At 38.8% G+C, this 19,128-nt stretch overlaps 1 protein-coding gene across 4 annotated transcripts in view; it reads right to left on the bottom strand.

The window, feature by feature from the left end:
• Positions 1-19,128, bottom strand: part of Kifap3 (kinesin-associated protein 3) — a 136,973-nt gene that overhangs the window by 47,425 nt on the left and 70,420 nt on the right. For all 4 annotated transcript variants that reach the window (XM_039090489.2, XM_039090490.2, XM_063272116.1 and 1 more), the window contains exons 12-17: positions 16,880-16,988; positions 15,473-15,585; positions 9,011-9,176; positions 8,108-8,233; positions 5,626-5,724; positions 2,503-2,588 (exon numbers count right to left, since the gene is read on the bottom strand). In XM_039090489.2, the coding sequence (XP_038946417.1) occupies positions 2,503-2,588; positions 5,626-5,724; positions 8,108-8,233; positions 9,011-9,176; positions 15,473-15,585; positions 16,880-16,988 (699 nt within the window). The remainder of the gene's footprint in view (positions 1-2,502; positions 2,589-5,625; positions 5,725-8,107; positions 8,234-9,010; positions 9,177-15,472; positions 15,586-16,879; positions 16,989-19,128) is intronic.

The following is a 19,128-nucleotide window of genomic DNA, read 5'->3' as shown; positions in this document are numbered from 1 at the left end:
AAAAGCAGAGAGGAGGCTGAAGGGCTAAAAAGGGGGATAGGATCAGGTATGGGAGGAGACTGGGATGATATACAGAGGGTCGGGAATTTGAACAGAGTTGTGTAGCAACGGGGGATGGGAAACTCAGGGTAGCCACCAGCAAGTGCCAGATGCCAGGAAAGCAAGAGGGATGAGATTAGCTGAAATGCCCAATGAAGGGGAGGGAGAACCTGTAGAGACCATATCTAGAGGTTAGGCAAACCCACCCCTCATTGGGGGGCTCATCTTCAAATTCTTAACCCAGAGGGGCTCCTGTCTAAAGTAAATATGAGGACAAAGAGTGGAGCAGAGAATGAAGGAAAGGCCATCCATAGACTGCCCAACTTGGGAATCCAGCCCATATACAGACACCAAACCCAGACACTACTGGGGATGCCAAGAAGTGCTTGCTGACAGAAGGCTGTTATAGATGTCTCCTGAGAGGATCTGCCAGAGTTTGACAGAGTCGGAGGTTCACGGCCAACCATTGGACTGAACACGGGGACCCCAAATGAGGAGTTAGGGGAAGGACTGAAAGAGGGGGTTAGCAACCTCATAGGAAGAACAACAATATCAACCAATCAGACACCTCAGAGCTCCCAGGGACTAAACCACTAACCAAAGAGTATACATGGAGGGACCCTTGGCTTCAGCCGCATATGTAGCAGAGGATGACATTGTATGGCATCAATATGAAGAGAAGCCCTTGGTCCTGTGAAGGCTCTTTTCCCCAATGTAGGGGAATCAAAGGGTGTTGAGGTGGGAGTGGGTTGGTGGGAGGGGGAGCATCCTCACAGAAGCAGGGGGAGGGGAGATGGGAGAGGTTCCCCGAGGGGAGATTTGGAAAGGGGATAACATTTGAAATGTAAATACATAAAATATTCAATAAAAAAGATTAAATTGAAATGACGTTAGAGGAAGTGAGGGAAAAGGTTAAGAACAGACCTTACTATGAGATTAGCAGAAAACTGTGGCTGCAGAGAAGGGAAGCTGCAGGGACTGCGAGGGAACTGTGCACGGGGTGGAGGCGACTCCAAGCAAAAGGCAGGCAACGTGAACTCAAATCCTATGTTTAACTGGGATAAGATGTTATCCTGCAACACACTCATACTTTGTGTCAAATATTCTTACATTAAGGTTATCTTTAGAGCTACCATTTAGTTAATTCTGAAGTAAAACTCCTGCCAAGCCTGTCCAACTACCTCTTCCATTTCTCAGAGAGGAACTGGAGCACAGGAAGAGGTGTGCTACAGCTCACTACTGTTCTCTCTGCTTAGAGACTCACACACGTGGACCTCTAAGCGGCCCCTTGTTCTTATAGTGCATATTTTATATGCAATGACATGGGGGTGTATTTGAAATGATATATATGCCATTAAATTGTTCCCCAAGAGTATTAAATACTTTATGTTTATAACCTCCATGGCCATTTCTAGCAAGCTATGACACATTGGTAAAAATCCTTTTCTACATATATTCCCTATTCTGGCTTAGATCAAAGCTAAAACAGCATTTAATCAATTTAATTCAAAACCACTAAGCGGTACTTAGCCAAGTTTAAAAAGCAGCTGACATCAAGTAAGATGAATTTCCAAAATAAAATTGGACAGGGACATCAACAAGAAAGTTTCTGTCATTAATTTTCTACTCTGCAATGAAATCACTAACAGAAAAGTTAACTCAGCTTATTTTCAATGAATTAGGTAATCAGTTTTCAAAAAATGTTTGTCAATTTGTTTAAAGAGGTTGTTAAGCTCCTAACACTACTGGATAGGCTACCATCAGGAAACCTTACAACATGGCAGAAATGCAGTTCAAAGAAGGCAGCAGGCATGCTATGTCATCAGTATACAGCAAAAGTTAAAAAGCATTCGCGATTACAACACAGCCCTACCCTAAAGCTCGAGGCCAAGAAGAGCTCTACAGCGGGATCTTGATTTTTGGAGAAAATCTAAGTCCAGCCAGTTTCTAACCTAAGACGTAGCTCGTCCCTCTACTCACGTATACTTTTAAATGCCCCAGTTTCAACAATACAATCAAATAACTGAGAAAATAGTTTAAATAAAATTTGATTCATTTTACAGACATGCTTCTAAAAGTAAATGATTCTAGGATAAAGCAGAGATCAGACTGCACTGTAATTATGTGCAAACTCCTCTCATGAGCCTATGGCTAAAAGCTGAAAGCCTCATAGATGTGGGGGTTGGCGAGCTGTGGGTGGAATAGTGGGTTTCTGGAGGGGAAACCGGGAAATGGGGTAACATTTAAAATTAAAAATTAAAAATTAAAAATTTTAAAATTAAAAAATGAGAAAAAATATTAAAAAATAAAAGCTGAAAGCCCAAAGACCTAACTTGGATCAAAGAGTTTTCTAGATCTTAACAAAAGTAAAGTTGTGTTAACATCAATAGTTCAAATTAGGTCTACAATGTCTTCTCTTTCACAAAATAAAATCAGTATAGGTTTTGTAGAGAAAGTACTTACTGCGATAATATCTAACGTGTTATCACAGACTTTCCGGATTTCATTATTTTTATCATGCATCAGGTCTATGAGATATGCTGGAGCTTCTGAATAAAAGTGGTTAAGGATGCAAAATGAATCGAGTTGTTACTCTTCAGTCACAGAGAAATTACACATAACATTATGGCAACATGCCACACACAAACACTCACATACACTCTCTCTTACACACACACACACACACACACACACACACACACACATATACACTCACCCCCACACTCATGCATTCACATACACAGTACACTCACACTCACACACACATACATGGGAGGAGGAGCTGAAATTGCTTTCTCCGTCTTTCATGTTCATGATATTCAGGGTAACTTATTCATATGACCATAAATATGAGCAAATACTGAATCAGTCAAATCTCATATTGTTGCTATAGTAAGAAGAAAAACTGCAGACATAATATGCCATTTAAAATAACAAAGCATTTTAAAATAAAAGAATTTAAAGAAACAATAAAACATGTGCAAATATAACTCAGATTTAGAAAACCCAGAGAAACAAAATAGTTCAACAAAGAACACAAAGGGGAAACTGGACATAAACTAAACACAACAGACTCCTAAGAGAAGTACATGGCAGAGAGTAAGACAGACAACTTTTACATCTGGGCCTCTCATTAGCAAGTAGGCTCAGCAGGCAGGGCAGCCAGCGAGTCCCAGGTGTAGGCACAATGGTATTGGGCACTGTGTAAAGATCCTTGTATTATTCAGATGCTGAGTTCTGTGCCCCCATAGCTGGTTTGAATCCTTATTCTGAAAATTCAGTCTCAATGTTGTGTAAACATTCCTTGCCAATTTTTCCCTAATTGGTCACTAAAGAAGCTGGTCAGAATGGCTGAGCTGAGGAGAGAATAGGGCAGAACTTCCTTCCAGCCAGGGGAGTTGGGGAGAGAAAAAGGAAGTGGAGATTCACTGCAGGTAGAGGTTCCAGGAGACACCATGTTAAAACACTCAGGGCAGAGAGAGCCCTAACATGCAAGTATCTCGGGGATTTGACTGGGAGGCAGCCAGATTAGTTCAGAGGGTTAAAATAGATCAACACTGCTCAGCTGTTGTGCCTTAAAGCTGTGAAATAAATCTAATAGTGCAGTCTCAATTATTTGCTGGCTAGCTAGGCTGAGAGAAAAACCTCAACACTTAAACAAATGCCACTAATACCTAGAGTTCACTCACCTCTTCTGGAGTACTGAGATTAGACGCTCAACACCATCATACCCACTGTTAATGTGGGTTCAAGGCAATGAACTTAGTTCTTAAGTTTGCAATACTACCACTCTGCCATGAGTTGTCTTCCTGGACCCCTGCCGATTCTTATGGTGTTTTCAGATTTCTAACCTTTTTGTTTACATATAATATTAGTACATATAAAATGCTTCAATATGAATAGAAGTTATTTCAAAAGAATAGCAAAATAGAATTCAAGCAAAGGTAGGAGCCAAGGAAACTGAACAATAAATAAATTGTAGGTAAGCAACTGGTTTTTAAAAGGCAATAATTAAAAAGTTAAGTTGTATGAAAATCTCCTATTTTATAATACACATACACACACACACACACACACACAGAGAGAGAGAGAGAGAGAGAGAGAGAGAGACTTTGACATCTATACAATGTTGCTCCTGGTGGCAGTGAGTAACTAAACAAAATCCCCAGTGGCAGATGTATGCTACCTCCTCATTTGCTATTGGTCAGGAAGAAAGACCGGAGAGGCCTCCAAAACAATGTATGCTCTTGTCGTTACTGTTGCTTGTCCACAAGAACCAGATGGTAAGATCTTACTGCTAAAGACAAGACAGACTTTGGTTACAAGATAAAGAGAAGTTAAGTGCCAACTAAACCGGAAACCATCTCCTCACTGGTTAGCCTTCAAAATGCCTGAAGGTTATATGATGGCTGCTGGGAAAGAAGGTTGAGCTGAACCCTATCTGCTACAATGCCAACATGCCATTGTGCAACTGTGGCACAACTGCCATGGGGGTAACCAATACTCTCTTCTTGGACTGTAAAATCAGTCAGAAACCCACACCTGGAAGGGTTAGAGGCCCTGTGGAAAACTGACCACTGTTGTTTGGCTAAATTTCTGTAGCACCAACCTGCCTTCTAAGTAGTTGCCTTATACACATAGGTAAATACACAGCCCTACAAGTACCTCTTTAGTACTCACGAAAGTCCTCAGGATGATATGGCTGCCTTCCAAAGAAGAAATGGAGACCCGCTAGTAATAAAACACTGTCATTCTTTTTGTTAGTCATTCTATAATGACTTTTCATAATAAATTTTTTATGGGCTAGAGGGACACCTCCAAAACTTCAAGAATTTTTAATGCTTTATCTGTGTCTTGAAAGTCTAAGTCGAATTCAAACCTAATTGACTAATTTGAAAACTAATTTGAAGGAGGAGATTTCAAGATAGTATAATTAATATTCAGGCTGAGAAATCTTTCTGCTGGACCTTTTAACTAGGTTTTTTGAAGCTACAAGAATTTGGCCAGAAAGTGCAATTAAAGCTTAAAGTAAAAAGGCTGTAGGTGTTAAAGAGATTAACACCATTTAAAACAGTGAAGTAATTTTCATCAGACAACAGAATAGGAAAGGAGCTTGTGGAGAATTGCGCCAAGCTTTTGAGGACAGGCACTGTGTCCACGTATTGGATTTCCTACACAAATTTCCTATGAGGCTCACATAAGCTATGAGTGTGAAGTTGAAATGGAGACCCTTAGGGTGGTGGAGATGCCAGGAATGCTACAGGTACACATCTCACATACATAATATAACTCCCATACAGTTATCTGTCATGTTCTAGGCTATTCTTAGTGAACATAAGTTTGGTCCATGAGGTGAAGTGAGTTTTACGCTGGTGGCATGCTGGCATTCACAGAGGTTCAGATTCTGAAGAATTGCAGCTTTCAGATGTTCTGTCAATCCCATGCTATTTCCAGCTAATTCCCATAAAAAGAGACCGTCTCATTATCTAACTTCATTTCAGTGTTTGCTGTTTTCTACAGTATTTCAATACATGAATGTTTCTACATTTAAATTGTCATTATATATTCTAAATATTGAAAGGATACGTGTTTCTTTGATTATGACATCTCTTGTGGCCTGATGGAAAACCATCTGATAGAAGACATAAATTATCTGACACACAAATTCATCATCTTCTTGTTGAGCTGAAAGGAAAGAGAAGCTTGCATGACAGAATTGTCTACTCACACACTGAACTGAAAGCATTTGGGAAACACCGGGTGATGGCAACAGGTAAACAAATAACAGATTTGATTTACCCACCCCCACATTGATTTCACACGGAAAAATAACACCTTCTAAAGTCCTAAGCCTTTATTAGAAAATGGACTATTGGGATTGAATGTAGCTCGGTGGTAAAGCACTCACCTAGTAGACATGACAACCTGGGTTTGACCCCAGAAGCACAGGAGAAGAAAGAGGACTAGTATAAAAAGATATTGTGTAAGTAATACTCATAATGTTTAAATTTACATATATTGGCATAAAAGAGGTGTTTTAGCTTCAGTCCTATTTTTATAATAAAATGCTATCATAAATGCTAACTATAGATACATTTTATGTTAATAATTATTACTAATAATACTTATTATAAACTTGTAATTAAGCATAATTACTTATAGAAACCTAACTGAAATGTGATTTATTGATATAGCAATTTTGCTATCAACTCTTGGCAACAGTTCAATATGTTAAAAACATAGTTCCCAGTTAACATAGCGTCTAAGTAGCCATGTGAACTAAACTGTGGGAAGTTTAATCTGCCTTAAATGATTTCCATCACTAATTTCCTAAACTACCCAGGCTATCAATCTTTCTCTTTCCATACAGTTTGCTCTAAGAGGTTTTAAACATTGAAAATGTAAGTAATTCTTTTTTTTCCTACATAGTTCTTAAAACAATTATACACATAATCTCCAGGGGTAAGCTCACATTGAGAGTAGACACAGTAAAACTCTGACCTGATTGTTAACTCTTTAAACATCTCAGCTCTCTCAGTCAAATTACAGCACAACATTCTAGGACTTAGGCCATTTTCTAACTTCCTGCTAACTTGCTGCTAACTTCCTGCAGCTTCACAAGTCTTCTGTCTACTCCATTGCCTTCATTTTCATGCCCCAACTACCTAGTTTCCCTTAATTAATCTATTCTGAAAATTTATGGCTGTAAGAAGGATATATGAAAGTAAATATATACCTACTACACCTCTGAGATGGAATACTTTAAAATATGACTATATCGTTAGAGGATCTTTTAAAAATATTAAATTACAAGCAAATTTTAAAACTTTCAAACAAGAAAACATGCAAAAGACTTATACTAGTCATTTATTTTATTGGTCATGCTTGACTTAAATGGCCAATAACCACAAACTAGAGTTCAATTTCATTAATTACTGGGGTAATTTAGATTAACCTCACAAGGAGATACTGGTAGGAAGGCTGTAATTAGTGGACTCTGCACCATGCCTGAGTGGTGGTGACAAGAACAGCTTTACCTGACTTGCACTGGTGACTGGCCTGAAAACTGGCCCCACTGCACTGAGAAACAGATGGGGAGTATTTACAGAACAATGCCACTGTCTGACTCAGCAGTTCTACTCTTAGGTACACATCTAAAGCATAGCACCTATGCTAATGACCAAAAGGAAAGGTTTTAAAAACATTATTTATAATAATTACCATCCCTAATGTCCCATAGCACAAGACCCATTAAAATGGTACAAAGGATAGGAATATATAATACTATTGTACTATATGCAATGATGAAAAAGAGCAAGTCTATATGTGACATAGATGGAGCTCATAAATATGCACTAGGATAAAATCAGCCAGATTTCACTTACACAGTTAAAACCCAAGCAAAGCCCACTTATCAGTGATATCATTCAACAGTAAAATGATAAGTATGTTTTCTCTGATATGGATCCTAGCTTGGACTCTTGTGTGTAATGTGCACCACATGTGACAGCCAGGAATATTGTAGACACACACTGCTGCAGCTAATTCAATTTAAATTAAGTTGAAAATTCAGGTACTTAGTCCTGACAACCACATTTCAAGTGTTCAGTGGTCACATAAGTTGAGCAGGACAGATATATGACATTTATTTTTCAGAGGACAGTATCATGTACATCTAGAAAAGAATATGATGTAGAATCAGTTTTCAAGTTAACATTCTTACCTTGAAGTTAAGATATAAGAAACAAGGATTGCACAATAGAGACGACCTAACACAAGATGAAGCTGGACAGACAGAGTGACACAGTGTTACGTTAGAGGAGGGAAGAGCACATGACGTTAGCCCAGAGCTGCTTCACAATAACATCCCTAACAGCAAGCTCCAGTCCTCTCCCATTATTCTATGCAATCCAAGGCAGGGACTTATTTAAGTTCACTTTTTGTAATTACATAATTTAGTCAATCCTATGATTAATGAAGGAAAGCAAATACATAACATTGCAGACTGTATTTTATATGTTAAAATTTAAAATAATATCCTTTGTGCATTAGCATGAAAATGAATTACCATTCAGCAGTTCGATGAGTGCTGGGATTATCCCAGATTTAGCTAGCAGTGCAGCACAAGAGTCATCCATAGATACTGTTCCAATCATTATGACCACTTCTAAAACAAGGTCATCTTCTGCAGCACCTGCAAAATCAAGGCAAGGAAGGCTGTTGTTCAAGTGTCCTGAGCAGACCCATTTGTTCTGTCAGACATGAGTGTAGAGAAACAACACTGAAAGATGTCCAATCTGTCCCTATGGATCTCTGGATCTTTGACATGCTTATAGACTTGCTTTTTTTTCTTGTCCTTTTTTTCTTTATCTCTCTCTCTCTCTCTCTCTCTCTCTCTCTCTCTCTCTCTCTCTCTCTCTCTCTCTCTCTCTCTCTCTCTCCATGATGGCCCATGGAACTGGTGAGACAATAGAAAGGCATAAATATTTATTTGAAAATACAACTGAGGGGTTGGGGATTTAGCTCAGTGGTAGAGCGCTTGCCTAGGAAGCGCAAGGCCCTGGATTTGGTCCCCAGCTCCGAAAAAAAGAACCAAAAAAAAAAAAGAACCAAAAAAAAAAAAAAAAAAAGAAAATACAACTGAAAGATAATGAAAGCAGACAATAAAAGACTCTCATTAATGTTTCAAAGAACCTTGTGTTTGTGCTTCCACATCTGTATGTATACATGGGGAGCACTTGTAAATAAAAATACAGTAAAATAGGAAAATAAACAGGAGAGGGAAACTAATGTTAAGAAATCACTGTTAGGACAGATAAGAATTTACAGCCAATAGGGGGCCTGCAAATAATCCTTCTCAAAACAACGCTGTCAGAGGAGTCTTCACCTGCACGGCAGACTCACACAGTGCTGTACTGACAACAGCCCTATCTAAACCCAGAGCTTATGCTGAGCTGCACGGGGAACAGACCTGGCTTTAGCTTGTCTTTGAGGAATGGAACCAGCTTGTACTCCTTCAGAACCAGTTCCCAGTCTAGATCTGGGATTGTCAGATTCGCCAGTGTTCCCAAACACTCGATTACAAACTCCTCCTCTTCATCACTGGAAATCTGGGCTGCAAGGTCCCCAACATAATCCTGAGGATGAAAGAATTTCAATGGAGTTAGAATCTAGGAGGCGATCCAAACTAATAATTCAATCTGCTGGTTAAAAACAAATAAGAAAAGCAAACAGAAACATAGTTCTCCATGTAACTTTGTTAACTTGCTAAGGTTTGATGATCAGCTCCACAGAGCACTCCCTTTCTCCCTCCCTCTCTCCCTCCCTCTCTCCGTCCTGCCATGTGTACAAAGGTGCACACATAAAGAAAGAAGGGCTATTTTCTCCTCTGTGGTCCCACAGGAAGACTTGCTCTCAAGTCATAGCCCCATCATGTACTGGCTGTGAACCTTAAGGCTATTTCCATTTCTGAAAACAGGCTGCTGCCTTTAAGAATGTAACTTACAAGGGCATAAAATGGAACTCTCATCTATACAGTGGCCACTTTACACACATTAGAGCTATTACTATGATTACTTGAAAATAAATCTATTTATTTATTTAATTTGTATTCTTTCATATTACATCTTTTTTTCTTTTCTTTTTTCTTTTGGAGCTGGGGATCGAACCCAGGGCCTTGCGCTTGCTAGGCAAGCGCTCTACCACTGAGCTAAATCCCCAACCCCTCATATTACATCTTGACTGCAGTTTCCTCTTCCTCCCCTCCTCCCACCTCTCCTTACTTCTCTCCTCCCAATCCACCCCCACTCAGAAAAGAGCAAGGGACATCAACAAACACAGCATAACAAGCTACAATACAAACAAGAACCTACCATCACATCAAGGTTGGGCAAGGCAGCTCAGAAGGAGGAAAAGGGTCCCATGAGTAGGCAAGAGGCCCAGGGACAGACCCCACCTCCATGTTAGGATTCCCACAAGAACAGAAAGCTACTCAGCCATAACATATAACCAGAGGACCCATGTCATCGCCCTACAAGCTCCCTGTACTCTGTAAGTCCCCAGAGTCCCGTCAGTTGAATCTGTGGGCAGTGTTCTCCTAGTCTGTTCCTGACACCTCTGGCTCCTCCAATCCCTCCATCCCCATTCTTGGCAGGGCTCCCTGAGCTCAGCCTAACGTCTGAATGTAGGACTCTGTATCTGCTCCCCACAGTTGCTGGATGAAGTCTCAGTGGTGTCTTAATAATGGCTGTCCTAGGCTGTCTTCCTAGCACACTCTGCAGGCAGGACAAGTTGTAGGTTGAGGTTTTTGTGGCTAGGTTGATTTCTCAATCTCTCCACTTGACTGAGGCCTTGATTCAGGCTCTGTGTCCTCTATTACTAGGGTCTTGGCTAGGGTTACTCTAGTAGATTCCATTGAGTCTCCATTGCACTGGGTTTTCACTTTGCCTTCCAAATGGCCTCCAATTCTAGTCTTTTCTTCTTCCCTCCCCATGAATCTGATCCCTCCTGTTCCCAACTCCACCTGTCCCAGTCCACTTACAAAATCCATCCTATTCCCCCTCCCCAGGAATCCTTGTGTCCCTCTTTCAGTCTTTAAGCCCCTTTGGTCGGTGCATTGCTGCATGATTTTTTTTACTTTACAGCTAATATCCAATTGTAAGTGAGTACATACAATGTTTGTCTGCTTGGGTCTGGATTACCGCACTAGGATGATAGTTTCTAGTTCCATCCATTTGCCTGCATATTTCATGATGAACTTGTTTTTAATAGCTGAGTAGTACTCCATTATATAAATGCGCCACGTTTTTACTCCATTCCTCAGTTGAGGGACATGTCAGTTGTTTCACGTTCCTGGCTATTAGGAATAAGGCTGCCGTAAGCATAGGTGAGCAAGTGTCCTTGTGATAGGAGGGAGTATATGGCGAGGAGTGGAATAGCTCTGTCTTGAATTAGATCCATTTCCAATTTTCTGATAAACCGTCATATTGACTCTGCGCTCCCACTAGCAGTAGAGGAGTGCTCCCCTCACACCACATCCTCGCCAGCGTGAGCTGTTGCTTGGGTTTGATCTTCGCCCTTCTGACAGATGTAAGATGGACTCTCATTTGCATTTAGCTTTGCATTTCCTGGGTGGCTAAGGATGCTGAACACTTCTCTAAGTGTGTCTCGGCCATTAGAGATTACTCTAATCAATTATTTTTAGGCATCGTACCCCAGTTTTTAATTGGATTATTCAGTTTGTTGATGTCTAGTTTTTTGATACACTAGGATTTGAGTTTTGTACAGAGTAATGGATGTGGATCTATTTGTATTCTACATGCTGACATCCAGTTAGACCAGCACCATTTGTTGAAGATGCTTTGTTTTAATTGTGTATTTCTGGCCTCTTTACTAAAAATCAGGTGTGCATAGATTTGAGGATTTACATTTGGGTCTTCAATTTGACTCCATTGAGCAATGCATCTGTTTTTATGCCAATGCCATGTGTGTTTTTTTTTTTTATTACTACAGCTCTGTAGTACAGCTTTAGATCAGGGATGGTGATACCTTTTATTGTACAGGGTTGTTTTAGCTATTCTAGGGTTTGTTTTTCCATATGAAGTTCAATATTGTTCTTTCAAGGTCTGTGAAGAACTGTGTTGGAATTCTGATGGGTATTATGTTGAATCCGTAGATTGCTATTAGGAGGATGGCTATTTTTACTATCTTAATCCTACTGATCCACGAACATGGGAGATCTTCCTATCTTCTGATATCTTCTTCAATTTCCTTCTTCCTTGGATAGAGTTACCCCAAGATATTTTATACTATTCATGGCTATTGTAAAGGATGTTGTTTTCCTAACTTTTTTCTCAGCCCATTCATAGTTTGTATAAAGGAGGGCTATTAATTTTTTTAAAGTAAATCTTATGTCCAGCCACTTTGCTGCAGGTGATTATCAGCTGAAGGAATTCTCTGGTAGAATTTTTGGGGTCACTTATGTATACTATCATTGCAAATAACAATCGTTTACCTTCTTTCTTTATATTTGTATCCCTTGATCTCCCTTTTTAATTGTCTTATTGCTCTAGCTAGAACTTGAAGTACTATACTGAATAGATATTTCTAAACAGACAGCCTTGTCTGGTTCTGATTTTAGTGAAATTGCTTTGAGTTTCTCTTCATTTAATTTGATGTTGGCTATCAGGTGGCTGTAAATTGCCTTTATTATATTTAGGGATACCCTGTGTATTTCTGATCTCTCCAAGACATTTTATCATGAAGGGATGTTGGATTTTGTCAAATGCCTTTTTTGCATCTAATGAGATGATCATACAATTTTTATTTTTTCAGTTTGTTTACATGGTGGGTTACATTGACAGATTTTTGTATGTTAAGCCACCCCTGCATCTCCGGGATGAAGCCAACTTAATCATGGCAGCTCGTCTTTTTGATGTGGGATCTCACTTGTGAGTATTTTATTATTTCTGCATCAATGTTCATGACGAAAAGTGGTGTGTAATCATTTTCTTGTTGAATCTTTGTGTGGTTTGGGTGTCAGGGTACCTGTGGTCTCATAGAATAAGTGGTATCTATTGATAAAATTTCCACTTTTCTTGCATCCAATTTTGTGGAATACAGGTTTTGAAGTATTACCTACGGATTCTCTGGAGTTCCTTGGTGTCGTCTGTTGTCACATTCCTCTTTTCCTTTGTGACTTTACTTTGGTAAGTGTCTCTTTTGGCTAGTTTGGATAAGGGTTTGTTAATCTTGTTGATTTTCTTAAAGAGCCAACTTGTCGTTTCCTTGATTCTTTGCACTGTTTTGTTTCCATTTTATATTTTAGCCCTTAGTTTGATGATTTCTTATTATCTAGTCTTCTTGCATGGGTTTTTTCCCCCTTTTCATTCTAGAGCTTTTAGGTGTGCTGTTAAGTGGCTAGTATAAGGTCTCTCCAATTTCTTTATGCAGGGACTAGTGCTATGAGCCTTCCTCTTAGCACTGCTTGTATTGTGTCCAGTAATTTTGATTATACTGTGCATTCATTTTCATTGAATTCTAGGATATCTGTGCTAGAAGCTAGATTTCAAATCAGAGAGAATTTATTTAATAACAAGTCTATGACTAATATACTCAACAAATATGTAGTACCTGGTGAATGTGAATAACTGATACTGGGCAGAAATGTTCAGGAGAATATAAATCCTGTTTTCAGAGTGCTTGCCATCAGTCACTGCCGTATCTAGAGGCTCTCCTTCGACTTTATGGCAAGCAGAACAAGATGGAGAAGTCAAGATGGTCATGTTTTCAACTTTTGCAACTGGATAAACTATCAAGGCTTTTGAAAAGATGGAAACATTTATAATAATTTGTTCTAACAGACACGCCCACTGACCCAACATCCTTACAATCTTATAACCCATGACCAGAGTGTGAGGGCACGTTATCTGGCAGGTTGCCATAGGTAATGGAGAGAGAATTCTGGAGTAAGCAGGCACAGTTGATGAAGAAGACCTGACCCTAAGCCTGGGATATGGGAATGTTGTTGTTCAGGTTCTCATTGTTGAAGATATGGGGTTCATACAAGCTTGTTGCTATTCCCTGACACACAGATACATTAGACACATTTTCAGATGAACAAACATAATAAAATGAACTTCATTCTGGGAAGCAGCACTTAAGCAATAGCTGGAGCACCTGTCCAAAAATGGGAAGGGAAGTGGCTTGGCCTTTCCACAAGTCAAGAGAGGAGACAATTTCAAGGCAGCAAACTGGGTTGGAGCATCCAGAAGGCAGTATAGATACTAATGATCTCTGGAGGACTAGCTTTTCTGTTCTTGTTTTCTGACACTTATAAAGCTGAGCCTCACATTTACTCAGAGCAGTGGTACATTTTCTGGCCGTATATTATGATCATTTGTGGAGCTTTTGAATATAGCATGCTCAGATGATTCCCTTCTGTATCAAGTAAATTAAAGGCTCACTGATATAAACCATTAGAGTACTATTTTGTTTGAGTAAGACATAGCTGAGCACAGGCCTATCTGGTCTCTTACATCTGGGCTATTGGATCTTAAATTACGTCAGAAATCCTGAAGCTCATAATTTCACGTTACAATGAGGATAAATGATCAGAAATCATTCTATTAATTTCAGCAGTATGCCAAGTACACAGTAACTTCTTACTGTAGTTTAAACTGTATTTTTCTGAAAAAATATGAGTCCAAATTCAGTACTTTGGGCTAGTTCATGATCAGAGAATTTAAGCACTAGGGTTGTCTGAATTCCCTCCTTTGTCTGCCTTTGTTTCATCTTTTGAAGTATTTACAAACTGATGATGTGAGTTCTATGAAGGCACATGAGCACAGCCTTGACTCTGGAAGGAATTTTAAGTAGAATAATCATGACAGCTAATGTGTTTCGGCACTCACTTGTTATCAGGAGTTTCTCAACACTTCATTATTATTACGACCCTGAGAAAAGAGTGCTTTCAGTATTTCCCGGGTGAGACAGTGAGCTTCAAGGTGTTAAATGACTTCCCAAGTGTCCGTCAGAGCCTGGTTCTTTATCCTTCTGCTCTTTAGCTTTGCCCTTCAGAACTCTGGGGAGCAAAGGGTGGCATAGGTAACAGGAACCACATCCTTGGTCAGTGCCCGCCTTGCTGGGCTTTCGCTCTGCATGTCCATCAAAAGCAGAGAACAGCAAATCAGGTGCTCTAACTACTTTCTGAAACTTTTAGGAACTTTTTGTCCTGTATTTCCACTTTGTTTGTTTACTACATTTGTGTGTGTCTGTGTGTCTGTGTGCATGTGCACCCATGCTATGGAGCAGTATGTTGGAAGCTGAACACAACTTGCAGGAGAAAATGCACCAAACTAATGCAAAACATTAATATGGAAATGTGTATGTGTGTGCGCACATGCATGCAGACGTCTGCATATGCATGGAGGGCAGAGACCAACTGAAGGATCAGTTCTTTACACTATATGAATCTTGGGATTGAACTCAGCTTGTCAGAGGGTAATCTAATTATGTTAAGACACTGTTAATTAACTGTCCAAATTAATGGGCTTTGTTATAACACATCATACACATACATAAAGTTCTGATCATATTCACAACCCTCAGACCCTGCTCTCTGCCCACTTCCTCTTCCTAACAGCCTCTTCGAAGGGCTCTTCCCTCTTTCGAGTACTGTGGAGTGAGGTAAGCCTGGCAGACACACAGACACCACGTGTTCTCTCTGTGGGGTCCCAGCTCGGACTCTTCTCCTTTCTTAACTTCATTGGTCAGTGCTGCGAAGCTCAGCGCGTGAAGATTCTCACAAGACAAGAGCTGCTTGGGTCTGGGGAAACATCTGAGGAGAACCCAGTAAGCTGTCTCCCCAAATGTAGCAACTTAAAGCTATGGTCTCAGGTCTATTTTCATGGAAAGAAGGTCGGGAGCTACTCACAATGAACAAATTCTTAGTGGGTCCATCATGCTGGGAGATGTTCCTGATCATCTTCATCAGCAGAGGGTCCTTGAGCTTCAGCGCTCTTTTCATGAGCATCTTCAGCCCATTTCCTAGAGCAGGAGAGTGGGGAGTTAATTGGGGTTAGACAGCTCGTGTTTGCACTGCATCCATACTGTAGAATCTAAGTATACAACTTGAATCAACAAACGTGCTGCGTAACCCAAAACTCTCACCACAGAAACGGCACATAGAATATTCCCTTCATTTCAGGAGCTTCCCTTGTGCCCCACCTGTCAATCTTATTTTCCAGAACAACTATTTTTCCTTCACCCTTTCTTTTTCTACTTCTACAATTTGTCTTTTCAAACATAGATGAGCTTTATGACCTAAGCTTCATCAAGACAGGTAAGAACATTGTATATTTTTTTGTTTGGATTATGCTCCACAAAGGAAAAAAAATTCTTTTGGAAAAAATTAAGACTTCTAGGAATTTATTTTAAGACTAAAAAATTACAAATAAAGAGTCAGAGACAGGATAATTTCTTTAGCACCATTTATGCTTGAAAAGGAGTGCAACAAGAGTGAAAAGGCCATGACAAAAATCATAGCTCAATTATGCTTTTATTTTTAAATAAGTCTATTTTTAAAACATTTGCTATTATTTGTGCGTGCGTGCGTGCGTGCGTGTGTGCGTGCGTGCGTGCGTGTGTGTGTGCGCGCACATGATGTTTGTGTGTCTGTGCATGCCATGGCATGCATGCAGAGGTCAGAGAACAATTATGAATAGTCGGATCTCTCCTTTATAAGATGCTGGGGATTGAACTCAGGTCCCAAGGCTATGTCACAAGCTCCTTTATGCACCAAGCCATCTTGCTAACTCACTTTTTAATAAAAGTATTTTATCATTTGGAATGATATTAAAAATATTAGTTTTACAAGACCATTTTATAAAGCACAAAGAGAAGAATATTTTTATTCAAAAATTTATAGCAGCATTATACAAAACAATTATATCTACTTTTGATTGGTCGGAATAAAAATTTAAGTTTCTTTATTTGCTCATCTGTATCTTTCATAATGAACTTGTGCTCCTCAGTGCTCCTACTGTCCAGTAGGCACAAAAAATGGTAAGTCATTTTTTCAGGATACTACAGAAACATTAACCTTGTATTCTTGCATTTCATTACCTTTCAAATAAATGTAAAGTGATTTGTGTATCAAATATTAGCATGAGGTATATCTACCAGAAAAGGGCACCCATAGGAATTATAACCACACTAAAGAAACTATTTAAGAGAATTTATACTTACATCGTATCCCCTATTTTCATTATTTATTCCTTATTATATGCAAATTACTGTTTGCTAAAGCAGCTCCCCATGACCTTCACAGACGAGCACTGACCTTCACAGATGAGCTGAACATTTCTCTTGTTAGCAGCAAGATTAATGCAGAAAGAAATCAGCTCCAAGTCAATTCGTTCATCTGAACATTCAAAGAGCATCTTCATTAACTAGTAAGAAACACAGGCCTTATTTTATTCAAAGACCAAAACAAAGCCCAGAAACAGAATGCATTAGGAATTCTCTTAAATTAAGTTCTGGAAATAAGATAATCTACTTTATAACAGACGTGAAGGCCTTAGCTGTAAAAGAAGCAAAATGAGCAATGGGTAGTGAACAGCTAAATGGCATGTATTAAATACAAATTTCCAAAGAGAGTGGAGAATGCCAGAAAATATCAACACCTCGCTATGTTTAAAAATTAAGGCCTGTAATGCCTAAGGACGCTGGACTTCATCCTAAGGTTACACAGAAGTTACTATAAGTCTCTGAGGAGGAAAGGTGACAGAAAAAAAAAGGTATACATTAGGACAAACCATCTTTTGTGACGTACAGAGATTTGAGTCACATTTTATTTAAAACTACAGAAAGATTATACAAAAATACAGTAAGTAGAAAACCATGCACACAGAGGAAAAGGCCAACAGAAACAATAGCTGCCTGGACTAGTTATGTAGTAAAATTAGGAGAGAAATAAAAGGAGTGAGTAGATCTATTTATGGGAGAGAATCAAGGTAGGACTTAATAACTGAACTGAAGATGACTCCTGGGACCCTGCACTGAGAATGACAGGGATGATGCTGCCAAAGATGGGAAGTTAGAAGGGAAAATAGTTTGGTTTACTACGTTGGGTTTAAGCTGCCAGTGAGAGTCTAGTAAGTACAGATAATCAGTAGGAAACTCTAGTAGAGGCCTAAGCCTATGTCTTTATTGGAGGTATAATGTTAGAAACTGTTATTTATGAATGATTTCTAAAACTGCAGACTAGATACTGAAACTTGTGCAGATATAAAATGAGAAAAGAAAATCAGATAAAGAGAGGGCTTGAATAGTAACAAAGAGAAGTCAAGAAAGAAAAGGAGATTGATTGATTGATTGATTATGTGTATATGCATGTGTTTCTGTGGGTGTGTGGGTGCCTGAGGAGGCGAGGTGACGAGCTTGAGGATCAGGTGCTGTACACCCTGCTATTTGAGAGACAGTCTCTGGCTGGAGCCTGGAGTCCCATGTGGGTGGTTGAGGAGCAGCTCAGCCTCCCCACTCATGCGCCATCGCGATCACCTTTTCTTTTTTAAAATATGGGTTCAGGAAACAAAGTTGGGACGTCGTGATTGAATGGCAGACATTTTTCCTGACTGAGCTATCTCCCCAGCTCTAAGCCAGTAGTCATAATTCAGACTTGTTATGTCTCAGAGACATTGTCCATAAAATGGAAAAAGTGAGCAAATTTGCATGATTCAGAAAACATTCTTCTATTATGGGGAAATCAACAAGGTAAATTAGTGAATATTAAGAAAAATTATTTTTGGAAAGTCAAAGTTACTTATAACAATAAAGATAAAATATATAAGATACATACAATAAAGTTATAACATATAAAATACTCAGAATATAACCTAAACATTTTCATGTTATATTTTAGGATATCTTTTAGAACCTTACACTTTCATTAATCAGATTTATCATTTTTAAATTTTTTTTATTTTTTGAGGTTATAATAGCATTATTTCTTTTCTTCCCTCTGATATCTTTCATGTATTTTTCCCCTACTCTTTCAAATTCACAGCCTCTTTTTATTTAATTATTGTTTTGTATATATCAAATTAAGTTTTTATTTTAGAACCCATTTTGCAAACTACAGTTTTCATTACTGTCTGTGTTAGCTTCAGATAGCAAAAAATAGTACGAAAACAGAATTAAGAACACTATTTCAATTCCTCTTATCATGCACAATTCTAATAACATGGCAGTAATCTATGTGCAGAAACTGTCTAACAGTTAACAGTTAACAAGACTTGTATCTTGTCCTCCCCAGAGGACAGGTCACAAATCACAAATGTGTCACTAATGAATCTCTGAATCATTAACACTCAGTTATGTTATACTATAAAAAGACTCTACACCAAAAATAAGATGATCTTAATTACTTGTTATATACTTAACAGATTTGCTGTTTTCTAATTAAAAAACAAATTAGCAAAATATGTGGGTGATTATCCATTGATTAATAGAACAATGTTTCATACTATAATTCAAAATGTGTTATTATTATTTTCAAAACTTCTACTAACACGAAACCTTTTATAATGA

Source organism: Rattus norvegicus, chromosome 13 (genome assembly GCF_036323735.1).
Source record: "Rattus norvegicus strain BN/NHsdMcwi chromosome 13, GRCr8, whole genome shotgun sequence".
Taxonomy (NCBI): Eukaryota; Metazoa; Chordata; class Mammalia; order Rodentia; family Muridae; genus Rattus; species Rattus norvegicus.
This window is presented reverse-complemented; position numbering and strand designations above follow the sequence as displayed.